Source organism: Primulina eburnea, chromosome 11, assembly GCF_022965805.1.
Source record: "Primulina eburnea isolate SZY01 chromosome 11, ASM2296580v1, whole genome shotgun sequence".
NCBI classification, from domain to species: Eukaryota; Viridiplantae; Streptophyta; class Magnoliopsida; order Lamiales; family Gesneriaceae; genus Primulina; species Primulina eburnea.
Genome location: NC_133111.1, coordinates 15,083,272 through 15,105,858, shown reverse-complemented (window position 1 = coordinate 15,105,858; position 22,587 = coordinate 15,083,272). Strand labels below are relative to the sequence as shown.

The following is a 22,587-nucleotide window of genomic DNA, read 5'->3' as shown; positions in this document are numbered from 1 at the left end:
ACGGACCCCCTTCCGGACCTCTACACGGGGTCCGTGTCCTTTACGTTTGGACGAGATTTATTTTCCTATTTTAGAGTTTTATTTATTTTGGCAAGTAGATTTGATATCTTTTGATTTTGAGACAATATATACTCGAAAATTTCATCATTGTAAACAACATTGATTATTATTCATCTTTTATGATATTGAGAATTCTCTCAACACAAGCTTAAGTTTCGTTATAACTTTTGCGTTGTATCAAATCAAACTTATCAAAAGATTTATCTTTTGTGGCGTTTGTCGATCGATTTTCACGGGGGTTGCCAATGGCAGGTTCTTTGGAGGTTCTCTTGAAACGCGATTGTTTCTCTCGTTGATTATTTGTTGCTAAACTCTTGCTAGTTTAGAGGTGAATATCACACAATACTTGAATCAAAAGATCGGGAAAACACACGCGTCTTGTTATTGTAATTGAATAGAGGGTGCGATTTACTTTTAATCGTGTTTGCTATTTATTCGTATCAAGATTCGCATCATTTGGTATCAGAGCTCCAGGTTTTTGACTCAAGTAAGCGTATCCGTTCAATTCTTCGTAGGATTTTCAATACCGATTTTCGTGTAGCGATTTCTACGTTGTTGTTGAATCAAAAAAAAAAAAAAAATCGCGATTACTGTTCATCGCCGGAGTTACTATTCATAGTAGCCGAAGTTACTGTTCATGTCGGGTACTGTTCACGACAAAAGTTACTGTTCACGATCGGGTACTGTTCATATGCCGTCCTTACTGTTCATAGCCAGCACTATTCATCCGACATGTTACTAGTCATTCCGGATTTACTATTCTTGCCGGAGTTACTATTCACCCCGGAATCACTATTCACACCGGAATTACTGTTCACGGTACTGTTCACCCGAAAAAAAAAAGAGAGAGAAAAAAAAAATTAATTTTGGAATCGGGTGTTTTTTGGAATTTTAGCGCTTATATTTCAGCGTTAAGTTTGTCCTTATCGTTTAGTCGCATTCTAGCCAATTTTTCAAAGTTGCATGTTCTTGTGTGGTCTAAGTGTGTCGAATTTCAAGCGTCACAGGATTGATCTCATAAGTTTGATACGTGGAAGCCACGATACTTAAGCGCCCCTCGAGAATTCTCACTGGAGTGAAAATATTTGAGTGGAGTGAATTTTCATTGGAGTGATTTGTAAGGTTTTGTGGTGAGGGAAAAAGACGAGTGCGAGTGAATTTTCATTGGAGTGACTAGTGAAAATTTGTGGTGAGGAAACTTTATTCTTTATTGTTTTATACTAACCTTTTTCTTGCAGGTATAATGATTTACGGACGTCAATTTAAAACGATGTTAGGAGGATTGGATAGAAGTTAGGAGAAGGAGTTTAAGCCTCAACGAAAAAAATATCGGAGGTGTGAAGAAGAGGAGATGTATGATATGCATATTGATGAAAATAGGCGAGGTAGTAGAGTTGGAGGAGATACATTGTTGAACATGGATCGTTATAGGAGATTTGATGAGGATAAGGGGTATAGAAGCCGAGAAGGGTATAGACTGAGTGGTACGAAGATGACAATTCCATTTTTCAGTGGGGAAGTTGATCCAAAGGTGTACCTTGAGTGGGAAGAGAGAATGAAGTGTGTATTTGAGAGACGGGAGGATTATACCGAAGCAATGAAGGTAAGACGAGCTTGCAGTGAGTTTACTGACTATGCTAGTACTTGGTGGGATAAGTTAGTACTAGATAGGAGACGATGTTGGCATGACCCTATAGTTACATGGGATGAGATGAAAATGGTGATTAGGAAGCAGTTTGTTCCAAATCACAATGCTAGGAGGTGCAACTCGAGTGGTAGGCAGGGAATTGACTCGTGGGAGGAGTTCTTGACATCCGCACGAAGGTCGAGTGGAGAGAAGAAGGTCATAACTAGACCGAAGTTGGTTTCGAAGCTTGAATATCAAGGTACATTTAAAAACTCAAATTCTCGTACTTGTGATATTATATGTTGTTGGTGTCTAGAGGTAGGACATGATATTTATCATTGTCCGAATGAGGATATGAAGGTAGTGGATTCCACTTCCAACCTTGAAGCCAAACCTGTGGATGATTTGAATGTTGAGGTTGATACTTCAATTGTGTCTCATGCGAGTATTGAGTGTTGTGCTGTGGAGGGTTAGTTATTAGATGATGTGCAAGTTGTTTCTTTTGCTCCGCTGTCTACGAATGTCATTTGTATTGACGAATCAATTTGTTATGAGTTGAGAGAAAAAGAAAATGAGATGGTCGAAAAAAAGAGTGATAAAAAAAGTGAGATGGCCCTCGATGAAAAAAAAGAGTTGTGTGAAAAAGAGGCCAAAGAAAAAGAAAAAGAAAAAGAAAAGAAATATAATTTGAAGGCCCAAAAGAGTGAAAAGAGTGAGGATGAGAGTTGTTTAATTTTGTATAAATCTCTCCAAGTACCTAGGTACAAAGATGAGATTTACATATCTAGTGATAATATAGCCGGTTCAATCCCGAGCATCGTAATTTCTCATTTGCAGGGTTATGATGAAGTTGTGATGAGGGGACGAGCAAATGTGGAAGGTATAAAAATGCAATGGGGTGATCCATTTGGTGTTGAGAGCAATCATCGTGAGGTAAGCATAGTTGCCCACGCAACAAGCATGAGGTATGATTTTAGTCCTTATCTTAATTCATTGTTGTGTTGTGCTCAAGAATTTGGGGTGAGTGTTGAAAGTGTGATGTCCAAATGGCCTAACTATGAGTTAACGATTTTGTCGAGGCGTCACAAAATTGAGAGTGGTGATATATTGAATGGACTAGATTCAAATGTGATTGATTTTGAGTGTTTCAGTGTTTACTCCGATGCCTCTTTTCAAGGCTTAGGGTGTGTGTTGACGCAGAATGGTCATGTGATCGCTTACGCTTCTAGGCAGCTGAAACCTCACGAGGAGAAGTACCCTATTCATGATCTAGAATTAGCTGCTATTGTGTTTGCGCTAAAGATCTGGCGTCATTACTTGTACGGGGTTAAGTTTGAAATTTTTACTGATCATAAGAGTCTGAAGTATCTGTTCACTCAGGCTGAGTTGAACATGAGACAACGTCGTTGGATGGATCTACTTAAAGATTATGACTGCGAGATCAAATACCATCCAGGTTCTGCGAATCTCACAGCCGATGCTCTTAGTCGCAAGGTGAGAGCCTCTGCACTCCAGACCAGTGCTATGATTAGTACTATCCAGGATTGTTGTTCATTGGGATTTAATTTCAAACATCGGAAAGGTATGGAGAGCATTCGTGTTGCTACCATTTTATCTGAGCCAGCTTTGTTCGCTCGGATTCGAGATGCTCAGATGTCTGATCTCAAGACTCAGAGATTAGCTCGGTTGGTTGGTGGAGATAGCAATTTTCATTATCAGTCTAATGGTCTTCTGTGTTTGTCTAATCGGGTTGTAGTACCAGAGGATGATACTTTGAGGGAAGAGATCTTATCTCAGGCCCATCGAAACAAGTTGAGTGTTCATCCGGGAAGCAATAAGATGTATAAAGATTTGAGGACACGATTTTGGTGGAAAGGGATGAAGCGCAGCGTTTATCAGTTTGTTTCCAAGTGTCTTGTTTGTCAGCAGGTTAAGGCAGAGCACCGTCGACCGGGAGGATTATTGTTGAACTTACCTATTCCCGAATGGAAGTGGGAGCATATCGCGATGGATTTCATTACTCACTTACCATTGTCTTCGAGGAATAGTGATGCTATTTGGGTAGTGGTGGATCGACTCACCAAGTCTGCTCATTTTCTGCCATATAACCGTGATTTCACTTTCGATCGTATGGCTCGATTGTACATTCAAGAGATTTTACGTCTACATGGAGTGCCAGTCAGTATTGTTAGTGATAGAGATCCTCGTTTTACCTCACGATTTTGGGGTAGTTTCCAGTCGGCATTGGGTACTTCATTAAGTTTAAGTACGGCTTATCATCCAGAGACCGACGGTCAGACAGAGAGGACTATCCGTACACTTGAGGATATGATACGAGCTTGTGTTATGGATTTCGGAACCGCTTGGCAGGATCATTTGCCTTTAATTGAGTTCGCGTACAACAACAGCTATCATCGTAGTATTGGTATGGCACCATTTGAGGCGTTGTATGGGCGACGTTGTCGTACTCCATTATTTTGGGATGAAGTTGGGGAACGACATGTTGAGGGACCGGAGTTAGTCCAGCAGGCTATTGATAAGGTTGCAATAATCAAGAAACGGATTAAGATCGCACAGGATCGACAGGCTAGTTATGCGAACACCAAGCGGCGACCTCTTTATTTTCAGTCAGGTGAGAAAGTGTTTCTCCGAGTTTCGCCTTTTCGCAGGATTTTGAGATTTGGTCTCAAGGGTAAGCTGTCTCCGAGATTTATTGGTCCATTTGAAATATTGGAAAGCGTGGGAGATTTGGCTTACAGACTTGCATTGCCGCCGTACCTATCAAGTATTCACGATGTGTTCCACGTATCTTTGTTGAGACGATACATAGCAGATGAGTCTCACATTTTGCATCCCTCTGAAGTTCAACTAAATTCAGATTTGTCTTACGTGGAACGACCAGTGCGGATTCTCGATCGCAAAGACAAGGTATTGCGGAATAAGATCATTCCTCTTGTCTTAGTTCAGTGGCAGCGCAGAGGCACTGAAGAAGCCACTTGGGAGCTAGAGAGTCGTATGCGTTCGGAGCATCCAGAGCTCTTTTGAGTTGTACTATGGTTGTAATATGGATGTGTGTGTGTTTTCCGTTGTAATCTAAATATCAGTTGTATTCAACAACAATTGAGATGTAATAACAATGTTGTTATTTCAGTTTTTGTTCATCCTATAAACTTGATTTCGAGGACGAAATCTTTTTAAGGGGGGGAGAATGTAGTAGCCTGAATTCCAAATTGGGTAATTAACGGATTAATGGTGATTAAGAAGGTTTAATGTGTAATTTTGACCATGGTCATGATCGGACGGACCGAAGATGGTTCGGTAGCACCGAAGAGTTCGGACGATCCGAAGTGGGTTCGGTGGATCCGATCATGAGGTGTCAAGAGTTGATCGACACGTCAGTTTGCATGCAAGTTCGGATGATCCGAAGTGTAGGTTCGGTGGATCCGATCATGAGGTGTCAAGAGCCGATGGACACGTAGGAGTTCGGACGTTCCGAAGTGTGTTCGGTGGATCCGAACATAGCCTATAAATAGTGCTCGGAATTCCTCATTTTGGATTGCAAATTCTTGAAGTTGTGTCTCCTAGTTGAGAGGTTTGGAAGGTTTCTAGGGTTAGTTGTTGGTCGAGCGATAGCCAAGAGCTGCCAGGATTGGTAGCGTAGCGACGCCTGAGTTACGAGGCAATCGACATCAAAGGGCTGTCGACGGACGAAGGTAAACCCTAAACCTTTGGTAGTACTGGTTTTGCTAGTCGAGCATGGTAGTATTGTTCATTGGGTATGCTTTTGATGCGTAGGCTTGTTCTAGACCTGATTAGCGGTGTTGCGTAAGGCTAGGCTTGCTGTGATAGAGGTACGAAAGTACTATCCGAGATATCCTGGTCGAGTATACATTCTTATATGTGTTGCATGATTATGTGGTGCATTGATATATGTCATATGATGCATGCTATTATGTCACGTTTATTACTGCATGTTGCATTTCATGTTGAGCCGTATCTCCTTCGAGATAGCCTTTACTGTTGAGCTGTATCTCTTTCGAGATAAGCTATATCTTGTGGGGCCGCTCAGCCCTGTCTTATCTTGTGGACGCATGGACACCGAGAGTACACAGTGGCCGACGGGTCGGGAGGGCTTCGGTGATCCGAGACATTTTAGGTCCACGTCTGTTCTTGTAGTGGATGCAGTGACCCAGAGGAGTACCGCGCGGCACTATCCACTTGGCGCCTCTAGACTGAGCATTTTGAGATCCTTTGTTACTCCTGTTTCTTGACTACCCTGGTATCATATCATAGCATGTGCATTTCATATAGGCTTGTATACTCATGCTTTTGTACTGGGCGTTCTTATCGCTCACGTCCTCGGTTTTGTTTATCTTGGACACCCCATTCCCACGGGGCAGGCCTCAGGTTGGACAGCTCAGGAAGAGCAGGAGGAGGACAGTGAGTAGCTGGTTGAGTTAGTTCTTCAGTATTGTTTTGTTTCGATTTGGTTGTACCGCATATTTTCATTTTAGTTCGAGTTATTCTGGATTTCGATTGGGTTGTATAACTATCGTTTGTTGGCCTTTTCCGCAATTATCTCTGATTATTATTAATTAAGTTAATCGCATGCTTAGTTCTTGATTAGTAGGTGATTCTGGAACGGGTCACTACAAGCATACACCCTTGGTGCAACTTCAACAGAGGCTCAATCCTAAGATGCAAGAAATAGATAAAATTGAGACCATTAAACTTGTGGATACATGTGTTATCTATCATATCTCTGACAGTATATGGGTGCGTCCAATTCAATGTGTAACCAAGAAAGGTGGGATAATTGTGGTAAAAAAAAACGAGAAAAATGAATTGATTCTCACTAGGTTTGTTACGGGTTGGAAAGTGTGCATTGACTACAGAAAATTGAATGATGGCCCCCGTAAGGACCACTTCCCCCTCCCTTTCGTCGATCAAATGATTGAAAGATTAGCGATCAAGAATTTTATTGCCTTTTGGATAGGTATTTGTGATATAATCATATCATGATTGCACATGAGGACCAAGAGAAAACCACTTTCACTTGTCTTTATGATACTTTTGCTTATATACGGATGCTATTCATGTTATGTAATGCACCCAATACATTTCAAAGGTGCATGACCGCAATCTTTCAAGACATGATTGAAAATTATCTGAAAATATTTATGGATGACTTTTTCATCTTCGGGTCTCTTTTGACGATTTCCTTCATAATTTAAGTTTGGTATCGACAAGATGTAAGGAGACGAACTTGATGCTCACTTGGGAGAAGTTTCATTTCATGGTGTTGGAAGAGATTGTCTTGGGGCACAAAATCGTAGAACAAAGGATAGAGGTTGATGACTCGTGCCAACAAACCTAGTCATCTAAAAGCTCCATTTATAGTTTTAAATGGCATGCTCCTTTCCATAGCATCTCAATGTGAGACTAAGCCACACAAGTGACTACATCTTCCATATGTTTTCTTGTTGGACCTTTTAACTGTCTGTTTTTTAAAATTATTTTTTTATTCATCGAAGTCGGTTTTGGACAATGAATTAGATTACAATTTTCCGATCAATTTTCATATTTTTTGAAAGAAGCCCACTCAGATTATTTTCATATATTAATAGGCATTCCTACAAATCATTATAAATAATGCAATTGATCCATAAATTGGACAAAGTCCTCCACTGTTCACAAGCGATTTCGCACAGATTTCAATAAAAAAGAAAACGTGAAACTTATATGACAGGTTGATTAAAAAAAAAAAAAAAAACTTATTCAAGAGCCACAAGTTAATAAAAACTCAATTCTTTTTCCATTTCATTCACCAAATGAATATTTATTCAAGCAAAATAATAATAAAAATAAAAACATTTTTCACTTCTTTTATTAAGCATCAAGTTGATATGAGGCAGTGGATAATAATATTAATCATAAGTCGAACTTATAATTATTTTCAAATCTTTTCTTCCTTTCTCGACATTTTACCCCGGGACAACTTCTCGAACAAGCTCCCATCGCACGCTGCTCTGACCGTGTCTTTGGGAAGAAAACCGTCTTTGTCCTTCCCAAGCATGTATAGTATCTTCCATTCCATATATCCGGCGAGCCTAGGTTTAACATAGCATACAAACAATCAATAATTTCTTAAATCTATACTTTCATTAATTATATTTATAATAAATAAATACAAATATCTTATCGTTAACGAATTCATTCTATCAGCTATGAAATCGTAGGGCAATAGTTACTTTGTCGGAGATGAAAATATTATTAATTTTTACCATGTCGGAACTGTATGGAAAAGTAAACCGTAGAAAAGATGTTGGATCTCGGTTTTCTACACGCCCAAACGCATCGGAAGATTTGAAATTTTTTATTTATTTTAACAATCAAAATATGATTTGATTTGGGCGCTCGTATGATTTTAACATAAACATACATAAGATGTTAGAATCGTTATACCTTTGGTGAATAAATCACTGGACACCAACTGATCCGGTATTACAGATCTAGCTCTTGATGAATCCCTACGAACTTTCTTCAAGATACTCCTTTCTTTTCTTCTAATCAGGTCCACGACTGAATTGTTTGATCCTCTTCCAAATTTCACTAGGAATATTGGAAGATATTTAACGTAGGAGAAAATTATTTAAGAGATGGCTCAAAAACCTTTCTCAAAAGAGGTGGCCGATTTTTTCCTTTCTTTGGGGTTGGTGTTCTCGAAAATTTGGTGGTGGTAGGCTAGGGTTTTGACTTCTCAATCCCTATATATAATTAACCCATGACCTAATACATAATTAACATTAATGGACTTGATTTAATTAATTGGGTTAGTCCAACTAATTTAAATAATTTAATCAAGGTCCATTAAAACTTTAGTTATTTAGTATGTTGGACTTGTAATCTTACAAGCCCATTAAACATATTCCCCACAAATTTTAATTTAATATTTAATTAACTCAAATTTTGAGCTTAATTAATTAAATTATTTATAAATTCAACATTTGAATTTATTATTTAAATTATAAATTCAACTCCTTGAATTTATATCACCTCCAAAATTTAATATCTAATAAACCTAATATTTGAGTTTAATAAATTAAATTCTCAAATTTTATAAATTCAACTCCTTGAATTTATTCTCTCAAAATTTAATTATCATAAATTCAACTCCTTGAATTTACTATATAATATAAATTCAACTTCTTGAATTTATTCTCTCAACGGGAACAAACGATACAGTGCTTGTGTGACCCTCAATAGTTCAGGGATACAGCTAGCTATGGGTTCACAACTCTTTGTGATTCAGGACATAATCCTTTATTCGGGCTTACACTAGTTAGCCCCATTTTTTTCATCAACGCCTTGATAAAAAATGTCAGAACTCATTTCTGATTGTACCCATCGGATCATGGTAAGAACGTCTAGTAGCATCGCCCCATGATCCCCTATGTATCACTGATAGTGTCTGCAAGAATCAGTCGATTATGATTAACGTACAGTATGGTCTCTTCATCTCATATATCCCGATCGAATCTGCAACCATTGGTTCATCGAGGGTTGCATATTAATTCGGAAACTATGTGAACTATAATAATGGCATCGCGTGTACTATTGGAGAACTCCTTCTCCAACGTACATCTCGTACTCTGGCCAGAGATTCCATGCACTATTATTTCATCATATCACATAGGATATCCACACCCGCAGGTAAGCGGTGAATCCCCGACTACAATGCACTGGCTCTTATATGTGTCGCAACTATACCCAACCTCGGCACTTGATGACTCTCTTGGAGCCGGTAAACGAGTCAAAGCACATCCCTAGCATATAGAGCCTCAGTGTTGTCCCGGGTCGTAAGAACTAATAGTGTACAATCATAACCACGGACTTAACATCTCGATAAATGATAACCACTTGGAAAGTCCGTGGGAGGGTTGTTCGGTATAATCATCATATAACTACTCATCTGTATGTTTGGACATCTCTATGCCCTTACCAAGAAACACAGTACACAACATCACAGATGATAGTCTCGAGCTCAAGCGACCTTTATCCATGTTTTAGGTGGCTGAATCGACTAGGAACGAATTTAGATCATATAGTATTTACAAACGAGTTTAAACATCGAATTACGATTCATTTTTATTAAAGTATAATCAAGAACTTTATCTATGTTGTTCACATGGGTATACAGATAAAAAATAACAAATAATGAAATAATGAATTATATTAAAATAAATATTGTTCTCTACAACTGAGTCAATAAAATACCTAGTCAACAATTGACCCTCAGGACATCTACTCTAACAATCTCCCACTTGCCCTAGAGCCAACTACCCATAAACTTTAATCTCATTGCTTTGCGATGCTTCTCAAACAATGGTCCTGGCAAGGGTTTCGTAAGTGGATCAACAATGTTATCTGCAGAGGGGACTCTTTCGACTGATATGTCTCTCCTTCCCACAATCTCCCAGATGATGTAGAATTTGCTCAGTACATGTTTGGATCGCTGATGAGACCTTGGTTCCTTTGCTTGCGCAACGGCACCAGTGTTGTCACAGTACACCGGGACTGTATCAACTCCATTCGGAATAACACCAAACTCTTGGACAAAATTCCTCATCCAAACTGCCTCTTTGGCTGCAGCAGAGGCAGCAATGTACTCAGCTTCAGTGGTGGAATCCGCAACGGTGTCTTGCTTGGAACTTTTCCAAGAGACAACCTGCACCATTAAGCATGAATACAAAACCAGAGGTCGATTTTGAATCATCTACATAACATTGGAAGCTAGAATCAGTGTAGCCTTCCAATTTTAAATCTCCACCCCCATAGACCATGAACAAGTTCTTAGTCCTTCTCAAGTACTTAATAATGTCTTTCACGGCCTTCCAATGCATTGGACCAGGGTTTGCCTGATGTCTGCTTGTAACACTCAAAGTATAAGCAACATCAGGACGTGTCGATATCATACCATACATAATACTACCAATGGCTGACACATATGGAATTCGTGTTATCATCTCTATCTCTTAATCAGTTTTGGGGCAACTCGGAATTGCCTCCGGGTCTCAATGAAGCTTGCCTGCTGGAATGTTAGAGGTTTCCATAAACCTCTAAAACAAAAGAGTACTCAATCTATTATGGGTGCTCGCAAGCTTGACGTTTTTGGTATTCTGGAATCAAAATTTGATGATAAGGCTTTAAAAAGCATGCTGCGTGTTCGTTTTCTAGGTATGAATGCTATTAACAACTTTCATCTTAGCTCAAAGGGAAGGATTTTCGTGCTTTGGAATCCTTCCTCGGTTGATCTCGATGTTATTTGTATGAGTGATCAATTTATTCATGTCAGATTAAAGTGCCTTAAGACAAATATTAGCTTCTTTGCTACCTTTGTTTATGGGTTCAATACTATCTGTCAAAGAAGATTGTTATGGAAAGATTTAATTGATGTTGGTATTAACTGTCAATCTCCTTGGACAGTTTTGGGGGATTTTAATAATGTGTTGTCCCAAGATGAGAAGATTGGTGGTCTGAAGGTTAAGAATTATGAGATCAAAGACTTCGCTGAATGTGTTAATTCGCTGGACCTTACTGATTTGCCGTATATTGGTTGTTTGTATACTTGGATGAGCCCTCAGGTACGAAGTAAGTTGGACCGAGTGTTGGTCAATAATTTCTGGCTAACATCAAATTTTTGTGCTATGACCGAGTTTGTGGCTCCTGATTGTGTCTCAGACCATACCCTGTCTATTGTTGATTTTCTTGATACAACAGCGCCTAAGAAAAAGCCTTTCAAGTTCTACAACATGTGGGCTTTGAGTGAGAGCTTCGAACCACTTGTGTCTAGTAAGTGGATGTGTAGAAGCGATGGAACAGCTCAATTCCGTCTGAAGCAGATGTTCAAGTGTTTAAAGAAGCCTCTATTATTGCTTAACCGTAATCAGTTTAGCCACATCTCAAGTCGTGCTTCTAAAGCAAAGCGTGAGCTTGTGGCTATGCAGGAATCTATTCTTACTGATGGGGTTTCTTTTGTCGGCTACAAAGATGTCAAAAGGAAAGCAAAAATTTTATTGGAAGCTGAAAGATTATTCTTGGCTCAAAAGGTTAAAATCAAGTACACATTAGAAGGAGATCGGTGTACGAAGTTCTTTCATAATCTTGTTAAGAGAAATACAAAGAGGCATTCGATTACTGGCTCTTAAAAATTCTGATGGGTGTACTCTCACGGCTGTGGATGATATTGCAAATGAGTTCATTGTTTTTTACAAAAATCTGTTGGGTACGCATGTTAATACGGAGCATGTTGACAGTAACTTAATTGGCGATGGGCCGTGTGTCACTCCGAATTTGTGGAATGATCTCACGGCTCCTCCTACTCGAGCTGAAGTTGATGATGCTTTGTTTGACATTGATAATGACAAAGCTCCAGGTTCTGATGGGTTTGGTGCCTACTTCTTCAAAGCGTCTTGGCATATTATTGGCACAGATGTCACTAATGCAGTGTTTGAGTTTTTCAGAAATGGACGTTTGTTGAAACAATGGAATCACTCCATTATCTCACTTATTCCAAAGAAAGCGGCTGCTTCGAATGTCAATGATTATAGGCCAATTTCTTGTTGCACAGTTTTCTATAAGATCATCTCCAAAATGCTAGTAAAAAGATTGCGAAGTGTTGTGGGGCTTCTGATTGATGGCGCCCAAGTGGGGTTTATTGAGGGCCGATCAATTGTTGACAATATTCACTTGGCTCAAGAGCTACTCAGGAAATATGCTAGAAAGCGTGGGTCTCCTAGATGCATGCTGAAAATTGACTTACAGAAGGCGTATGACTCAGTTGCTTGGAGTTTTCCTTCGCAAAGTACTTATTGGTTTCAAGTTTCCTCGTGTATTTGTGAAGTGGATCATGGAATGCGTTTCTACGACATCGTACTCGATTGTTATCAACTGGGCAGTTTCATGGCCACTTCGACGGCCGTAGAGGTCTTCGTCAAGGTGATCCGCTTTCTCCTTATTTATTCACCTTATGTATTGAAGTATTATCTCGTGCGTTAAAGAATATGTCTCGTGATTCTAGATTCGGGTTTCATCCCAAGTGTGGACATTTGGGTATTACTCATTTAGCGTATGCCGATGACTTATTGCTATTATCAAAAGGTGATGCTTGTAGTGTTTCTATGCTCATGAATTGTTTGAATACATTTGGGGATATGGCGGGCCTTAGAGTTAACTTGTTGAAATCTAATGCATACATTGCAAGTGTCTCTGATTCAGTTAGACAGGATATTCTGGACATCACGGGGTTCACTCTTGGGGATCTACCCTTTTGATACTTGGGAGTACCACTTGCGGCAAAGCAGCTTTATGCTGCCGATTTTAGCATTTTGGTTGATGCAATCTCAAGTAAGATAAATTCATGGCCTCGTCAGTCACTTTCTCATGCGGGGAAACTGGAACTTATCAGGTCGGTTATTCAGGGGGTTGAGTGTTATTGGCTTTCTATTCTACCTATTCCGAATTATGTGATTGACAGTATCTATGCAATGTGTCGGAGCTTTGTCTGGCCTACAAAACACCCGCCTATCGCTTGGAGCTCTCTTTGTAAACCAATTGAGGCAGGTGGGTTTGGGTTGAAGAATCTCAAGGCTTGGAACAAAGCTTTGCTTGCAAAAACTTTATGGAATATTCACATCAAGAAAGATTGTCTTTGGATCAAGTGGGTCGCTCATGTGTATGGACACGCTACAGATGTTTGGAGTTGGATGTGGTCTAAAGACCATTCACCACTCATCAAACATATTTTAGCTATTCGTGATGAGATTATTGCTGCACACGGCTCCGAGGGTGCTGCGGTTGTCATTTTGAGCAAGTGGTTCGGCCAGTCTTCGGGTTTGAATCCAGCTTACTAATTTCTTCGTTGGTCGATGGGCACGTTGGCCGTGGAAACCTCTATTGTCAAAACAGTGCATTCTACCCAAGCACAGATTTATTTTATGGTTGTTTGCGCATAGGAAACTGCTGACTAGGGACAGGTTGGGTTACCTAATTGATAAATCTTGTGTTCTATGCAAAGCTACTGATGAATCTGTCAATCATCTGTTTTTTGGATGTGCATTTTCGTCGAAGATCTGGATTCCTATTAGAGAATGGCTTGGCATGCGAAAGTTGATGGGTTCTCCGAATGCAATTCTCTCGGCTTTCAGAGGAGTGTAATGGGGAAGCTCAAGCTTGAATAAATTAAGGTGTGTGGCGTTGGCGGCGACAGTTTATCACATATGGAACATCAAAACAGAATCATCTTCGAGAATGATGTGCCGAATGTCGATGGGATAATTGCGCAGATTAAGATTCATGTTCTAAGAAGTTTACCAAACTACATGCATTTATTGGCGCTACCTGATTGATTTGGTTGTATTTTCATTTAGCTGTTGAGATAATTAGATACTTGCAGGTTGATTAGAATCTGCCTCTTTTGTGATTATTCTGATTCCCCTGGGCATACCCAGTGTATTTGTACTAAACTACCTTTTACCTAATTTTTAATGAATTTCATTAAAAAAAAAGTATCCTCTCTTGGGCTCTTCCATAGAGAATCATTTTATAATGGTATCGATATAGGTGGCTTGGGTGAGCCCCAACATCCTTTTTTATCTATCCTATAGATTTGTATTCTCAATACATAGGATGCTTCACCCATGTCCTTCATGGAGAATTTACTTGCTAACCATACTTTAGTTGATTGCAATAATCCTATATCATTCCCAATGAGCAGGATATCATCAACATAAAGTACCAGGAATGTCACTGTACTCCCACTAACTTTCTTGTACACGCACGGTTCCTCGGGATTCTTAGCAAAACCAAACTCTTTGATAGTGCTATCAAATCTGAGGTTCCAAATCCTTGATGCCTGCTTGAGATCATATATTGATCCTTGAAGTTTGCATACCTTATGCTCACATCCTACTGATGTGTAACCCTCAGGTTGAGACATATAAATTTCTTCTTTGATGTCTCCACTGATTAATGCAGTCTTTACATCCATTTTCCGTATCTCATAGTCATACCATGCTGCTATGGCTAGTAGTATTCTAATGGACTTAAACATAGCAACTAGTGAAAAAGTTTCCTCATAGTCAATTTCTTGCCTTTGAGTATAACCTTTTGCAACTAGTCTTGCTATGAAGGTCACTACCTTCCCATCCCCCCCAAGCTTTCTTTTATAGATCCATTTGCATCCTATGGGAACGATTCCCTCAGGTGGATCCACTAATGTCCAGACTTGGTTTGAATACATAGAGTTCATTTCTGACTGCATGGCTTCAAGCCATTGGTTGAATCAGTATCAGATATTGCTTCTTTGAAATTCATTGGATCACATCCAACACAAGACTCATCATGGCCTTGTTCATGAAGAAGTGTATATCTTGCAGGTTGTCTAATAATCCTATCAGACCTACTAAAGCTTGTACTTCAACTACTGGTTCTTGGGAAATGGGTTCAACTTCTATAGTTGAGGGAGTATCTTGAATTTCTTCAAGTTCTATCATCTTGCCTTTTCTATCTAATAGAAATTCTTTTTCCAAAAAGGTGACATTTCTTGAAACAAACACTTTTGTTTCATTTGGATGATAGAAATAATATCCAACAGAATTCTTTGGATATCCTACAAAGTAGCACTGTTGCGTGTTTTTTTTATTTCTCGCAAGCGCACGACGTCAAGTTATAGTAAAATGTAATTTTGAACACAAATGTCGATCCCACGAGGAGTGTGCATAAAAAATGTATATCAGTTCTTATAATTAAAATAGTCTCAATTTTATTTATAATAATCAATTAGAAGGTTGGTTTGCTTGATCGAATTAATTGAAAACAAATAATTAATCTAATCACCGAATTGAGAAATAACAATGAGAAAATATCTAGAGAAATTATTTCACCACGTTTCCACGACAATTATTCCAAGTTAAATTTATATTCCTGAATTCCAATTATTTAATGGCTAAGAACACTTAACTATTGTATTTCCCCTTTCCCAAGTGACGAATAAACTGTACCAATCAACCTTCGATTCTAATATTCCTAGTTAAAATCTAAGTTTCATTGATATATACAAACAATGTTCTTACCTAAGCCTCGCTAAAGTTATACGCCTTCCGAACGCTATAAACATTCAACGATGAGTTTCTAATGATCTATAATCCTAGTCCGTCTCCCGAGTTATAGAATTAATCAAACAACATACAGTTTATGGCCAGTAAATTGCAGTGAAATAAACACAGATAACACAATTAAACAAGAGCGGAATTCAATCAAATAAACTACTGAGTCAAATCATCGTCTCAACAAAGCTACATCATTCTCTAGACTAGAAAATTAGTTCATCACGAAATCCAAGCGAAAACAAGACATATTCAATGTTTTAGACATCGCAACACAGTAAAATAAAGAAGCGAAAGAAGAGATCACAAATCAGAAGTGGCGTCTCCGTCCTCGGATTCGTTGTTCTTCGTCTTCGTGATCTCTCTTCGTCCGTCTTTCCCGGTTGTGCGTGTGTTCTGTGGCTCTCGTGTGTCAATTTCTCTCCCAGCGGCTGATCCTGTTTCTGACCTAAGATTCGTGCATTTATAATTTTCTGGACGCACGGCGCGCGTTTGCACGTGAAGTCACACACGAGCTTCTGCTTTGGTTGCGTGTCTGCGTGCGCCCAGCTTCACGTTATGTGGCGTGGCCGCGAGCGCCTCTGCAGTCGTGCTTCATCTGGGTGCACGCGGCTGCTCGTGAAGTGGCGCGGCCAGCGCACGCCTCTAGGGTCGATGACTTTTTTCTTAGTCAGCTTGGTTTCGGGCCCACTATTTTCTCCATTCCTGAAATGACAACAAAAACAAACCAAAAATGCATAATTCTGTTCGAAACAAGCATAATTCACTTTGGATTCTAATATAAATTAAGTGCAAATCTTACACTTATCAAACCCCCCAAACTTGAACTTTTGCTAGTCCCGAGCAAAATAAAGTAAAAAGCTAATAAATAAGAAAAAATTACGCACACTACTCTAGTCATGGATATGCGAAATGTGATATTGACCTCCGACTTATCTAGTTTCATGTACTTCACGATTTTTCAAGAGTCACGTGTGTGTGTGATATGTCAATGTTCGTTTACCCAACGAATGCTCAAATAGAGTTGTCATACACATTTGCCTGACAAACTCAAGAAATCATCAGCTCAGTGCTGCTCACACTTCATTAAAAAACAAATTCACATTCATAGATCACATAGGACTTTATCGATGATTAATTGACTCCATAAATATTCAACAAAAATATATCAAGGATGACATCACACCATGAGATGCTTGCATGCAAATGATTAAAGACTATACGGGTTGACAATGTTTTTCAGGTATCCATAGGCTTGAATTGAACAACTTTTCTCCACTAGTATATTGGATAAATGTGACAAGGTTAATAGGTTTTGTAGGCTTGTAACGCTAGGCCACGACTCATGGCTACAATAAAGGGTATGGAAATCAAAATTTGAGAGAAATAATCAAATCTTCATCATTTTCACTATCATTTCATTCACCATCACTTTATTGTTTTCTTCCCAATCATATCCTCCAATTTCCAATTTTTCCTTTTTCACCACTTTTGTTTGATTCATTCCTTTGATTGTTTCTCTTTTTTTTCTTTTTTTTTTTTTTGTCTATTTTCAACTCCTTTTTGCACACTTCAAATTTTCTTTTTCTTTTCAAGGATTGTTTGAATCATTAAAACTCCCATGAACTTATTTCTCTCAAAATTAGGTAGGACAATAAGTGTATAAGCTTCATTAGGTAGTTGTTGTGGGATTGCAGAATAGATACAAGTGGGGGCTATTATGTGTCATTGACACACACCACTTGATTCTTTAGTAGGCTCAAAATGGGAGACTAGGGATATTTCATTTTCGATTTGTAACGTACCGTACTTTTACCATTCAAAATTTGCGGAAAAATTAAAATTTTCTTAAATATAAAATAACCTTCAAAGTTTGCCATAAAATATCTCAACCAAGTCCTAAGACAGGGTTGTACCAAATAACTACAATAAAATTTGATCACAAAAGGTTTGCTCAAAGTATTTCCATTAAAATATGAAATCAGAGTAATTTAACTTTTGCATAAAACTTAAACATGGCGGTACTCGGGTTTAGCCTCCCGCTCAGTCCAAGCTTGCCCCTTGGTCGCCACCTCCTGTCTCCTCAACAACATACTCACCTGCATCGATCAAGTCTAGTGAGTCTAAAGACTCAACACGTATAAACCGGAATAACGAGTATTACATAATAAAACCACATGCAACTTTAAAATAGAGCGTACATACTAAAACTTGAACTTGCATAACGTAACTTGAACATACATACATACATAAACGTGCCATAACTTGAAAGATTTCATAAACATGCTTGCATAACTGAACGTACTTAAACATACATAACTTTATTTTGCGTAGAGGCATGTTTCAAAGCAAGTGACCCATAACATAATAAATGCCTGATCAGACAAACCACAGTACTGGGCTGACAGAGACGTATCCACTGCCACATACATGAGATCCCCGTTCATAATTTTACGGGCTGGTTGGTCCCCGTTCATAATTTAACGCTTTCCAACCTCGATCTAACCCGTTCATAATTTAACGGGCGGATTGGTTTCCGTTCATAATTTAACGCTTTCCAATCCTAAACATAATTTGGTCACAAGACATTTAGCATACCTCAAAACTTAAAATATTTTCTTTTGCACGTCATCATACTTACTTGGCGTTGAGGGATTCGTTGGATCTCACTTGGGGCCGCTACTGCACATACTAACATGAATTTTAAATACTTAACTTGCATGTTTTAGACGTAGGTACTCGAGCTCACCACCAAAGTTAATAAGCAGCTTATGACATTTTAGTTCGCTCAGGACTTGACCTCGCATAATCATCGTACTAAACCACGGCATAAAACCACAAAACAAATCATATATTTTTACATAAATAAATTTTAACCAAGGTGCTAAACCATGATATAGAACCCCAAGCAATTCCTAAAAAAAAAATTTTTTAATTTTTTTTTTAAAAAGAGGGTGTACACGGACCCCTACAGTCCGGGTAGGCTCTGGAAATTCATATTTTTGAAGGAAAAAGGACACGGACTCTGTGCCGGGGTCCGGGTACCCTCTGTATTTGCAAATACACGAAAACTCACTAACTTAATCTCTCACCCTTTCAATACCTGCCTAAGGACCATGAACCAACACCTTGAGACTCATCCTTGGATGTTATTACATTGATTAAACCCGTAAAAACGCTCCAAACGTCCCAAAGCATCAACAATTAATTCCAACACAACAATAACTCGTAATTAGGCATCGTTTCGCTTCCTACGACTTCTATTACATCCCAAGCCAATCCCGACCCAAACGAACCACCAAATAACACCTAAATACATCTCGTAACATATCTAAATGCAGTAGCACAAGCCCGGCGATGTCCAACGAAGCCTGCAACAAATAACTTCAAGAACACAATTTACATAAAAGTCGCAGCTTGAGCAGTCCCACGAAAAACTCCATAACTCACTCGATTTTCGTCCAAAAATTTCAATTTTATATCAAATCGAAGGTATTGAAATGTTCTACATTTTTCACGTTGAAAGTTTTCTCAAAATCTTGACCGAATATTCGCAGTAACTCAAAATACAGTGAAAAACGGGATTTCAGATTTAAAAACTCTTTCAAAACGCATCGATAAATTTCCTGCTCAAACTACTACACATCATACGTTGATTTTACGCATAAAAACAATGCAACACATACTATGACATGATCGACGCAGAAAAGAGAGATTATACGTGCCTTTTGATATTTAAAAATACCGATACGACGATACCGAAGCGGAGACGGTGCGAGGCTCGATCCGGGACGATTGTGACACTAAAATCTTGCAATAAAACCAACGAGAACTTGCTGGAAAATCGAATGAAAGGGGGCGGCTGCTTTCACCTCTTAGAACCCTAGTTTTCTCCTCTCAAAATAATAAAAAATCTGATTTGTGAAAGTATGTGTGTGTTAAGCGATTTTTATTGTGTGTAAAAGTGTGTGTGTGTGTGTGTGTTAAGGTAGTAATTAGTGAATAACTTGCTTAACAAAAATTTAACAACTAATTAAAATCCTAACCTTCCTCTAACTTTTAATAATATCTCTAGATTTGAAATAGAATGTACAAGTGGCAAATATTTAAAATTTACCATCATAAAAATCACCTAATCAAGATATTAGGCTTTTAAAATACTAAAACTCTATAATTTATTTAAAATGGCCCAACTTCAACTTAAAATAATATACCACATTTAAAATTTGCCAACTCGTCACCGGTCTCTTTTCCTCGGTCCCGCCTCGAATAATCGCCTGAAACGTTAAACTCGAAAAACATTTTAACATGCATCACATAAACATAAATAATTTAAAATAATGCATTCAAATAAATTGTGCATGGCTTAAAATTCATTTTAAAATTAATTAAATGATTGAATAATTAAATAAATGCATGGGTTATGCGTGTTCCAAGTTTGGGCTCTACAGTTCCTCCCCCACTTATAAAAATTTCGACCTCGAAATTAAATCTTACCGAACAACTCCGGGTAGCGAAGTCTCATATCTGCTTCTGATTCCCAAGTGGCCTCTTCCCTTGATTGGTTTAGCCACCGGACTTTGACTAGCTTAGTCACTTTGTTCCGAAGCCTACGCTCTTGCCTGTCTAGGATTTGAACTGGTTTTTCCTCATAAGACAAGTCTTGAGTAAGCTGCAACGGCTCATAACTCAGAATATGCGAAGGAGTAGCCAGATATTTCCTCAGCATCGAGACATAGAACAAATTGTGTACGCCGGCCAGATTTGGCGGAAGGGCAACACGATAGGCTAGTGTCCCAACTCTGTCCAAAATTTCAAACGGTCCAATGAACCTCGGACTCAACTTGCCTCTCTTCCCAAATCTCATAACACCCTTCATAGGTGCTATCTTTACGAATACGTGATCACCAACGGCAAATTCGAGATCTCTCCTCTTCTTATCAGCATAACTCTTCTGACGACTCTAGGTTGTCTTCATTCTATCACGAATCTGGACCACCACGTCTGCAGTCTGCTGAACTATTTCTGGTCCAAGTTCTGCTCTTTCTCCGACCTCGTCCCAATGAACTGGTGATCTGCACTTTCTTCCATATAAGGCCTCGTAAGGAGCCATACCTATTGATGATTGGAAGCTGTTGTTGTAAGTAAATTCCACTAGAGGTATCTTAGACTCCCAAGTTCCCTGAAAATCAATCATACAGGCTCTCGGCAAATCCTCCAAAATCTGTATCACACGCTCAGACTGGCCATCTGTCTGCAGGTGAAACACTGTACTAAATAGCAACTTCGTCCCCATAGCTGCATGTAAGCTCTTCCAGAAGGACGATGTGAACCTCGGGTCCCTGTCGAACACTATGGAAACTGAGATTCCATGCAATCGAACGATCTCCCTGATATAAAGCTCCGCATACTGGGTCATGGAGAAAGTCGTCTTCACTGGCAAGAAGTGCGCTGACTTAGTGAGTCGGTCCACTATAACCCAAATGGCATTAAAACCCCTGACTAATCTTGGCAACCCAATCACAAAATCCATAGTAATATTCTCCCATTTCCACTCGGGAATAGGGAGTGGCTTGAGCATCCCTGCTGGCCTCTGATGTTCAGCTTTTACTTGCTGGCAAGTGAGACATTCTGATACGAATCTACGGATGTCTCATCCCTGGCCACCAATACTATATCTGTAGGTCTTTGTACATCTTGATGCCTCCTGGGTGAATGGAATACGGAGATGCGTGTGCCTCTGTCAAAATATCTTGTCTGATCGAACCAACACTAGGCACCCACATTCTACCTCTGTATCTCACAATGCCGTATGAAACTGTGTACAAAACACTGCCCTTGGCTTCATCTTTCAGTCTCCATTTCTGTAACTGCTCATCTGAAGACTGACCTGCTCGGATACGATCTAGCAAATCAGATTTGACTGTCAGATTAGACAGCCTAGGGGCTCTGCCCTCACTATAAATCTCTAGACCAAACTTCTGAATCTCAGACTGGAGAGGTCTCTATACTAACAACTGAGCTACAACTACCACTTTCCTGCTCAATGCGTCTGTGACAACATTAGCCTTTCCCGGATGGTAGCTAATTTCGCAGTCGTAATCTTTCACAAGTTCCAACCACCGTCTCTGTCTCATATTCAACTCTTTCTGCGTGAAGAAATATTTGAGACTTTTATGATCGGTGAAAATCTGGCATTTCTCGCCATATAGGTAGTGTCTCCAAATTTTCAGTGCGAAGACAACGACGGCTAACTCCAGGTCGTGAGTCGGGTAGTTTTTCTCATGCACCTTCAACTGCCTAGAAGCGTAAGCTATAACCCGACCCTGCTACATCAACACTCCGCCTAATCCGAGCTTAGATGCATCGGTGTAAAGCACAAATTCACCTTGCCCTGTCGGCATGGCTAGCACTAACGCCGAAATGAGAGCTTGCTTCAGAGTATCGAAGCTCATCTGGCATTCTTCACTCCACACAAACTTAGCATTTTTCTTGGTTAGTGAAGTGAGTGGCACTGCTATTGATGAAAATCCCCGAATGAACTTACGGTAGTAACCAGCTAAACCCAGAAAACTGCGGATTTCTGATGCATTCTTTGGCTCAACCCATTCCTTAACGGCTGCTACCTTTGCTGGATCCACTTCAATACCACTGCTAGACACTATATGCCCAAAAAACGCAACTTTCTGCAACCAAAACTCGCATTTACTGAACTTCGCAAATAACTTGCGACTC

The 22,587-nt window shown here is 39.3% G+C and overlaps 1 protein-coding gene across 1 annotated transcript in view; it reads right to left on the bottom strand.

Moving 5' to 3' along the window:
• Positions 1-7,643: 7,643 nt before the first annotated feature.
• Positions 7,644-22,587, bottom strand: part of LOC140805422 (probable peroxygenase 4) — a 61,823-nt gene continuing 46,879 nt past the window's right edge. Inside the window, exon 5 of the mRNA XM_073161693.1 lies at positions 7,644-7,797. Within this exon, the coding sequence (XP_073017794.1) occupies positions 7,644-7,797 (154 nt within the window). The remainder of the gene's footprint in view (positions 7,798-22,587) is intronic.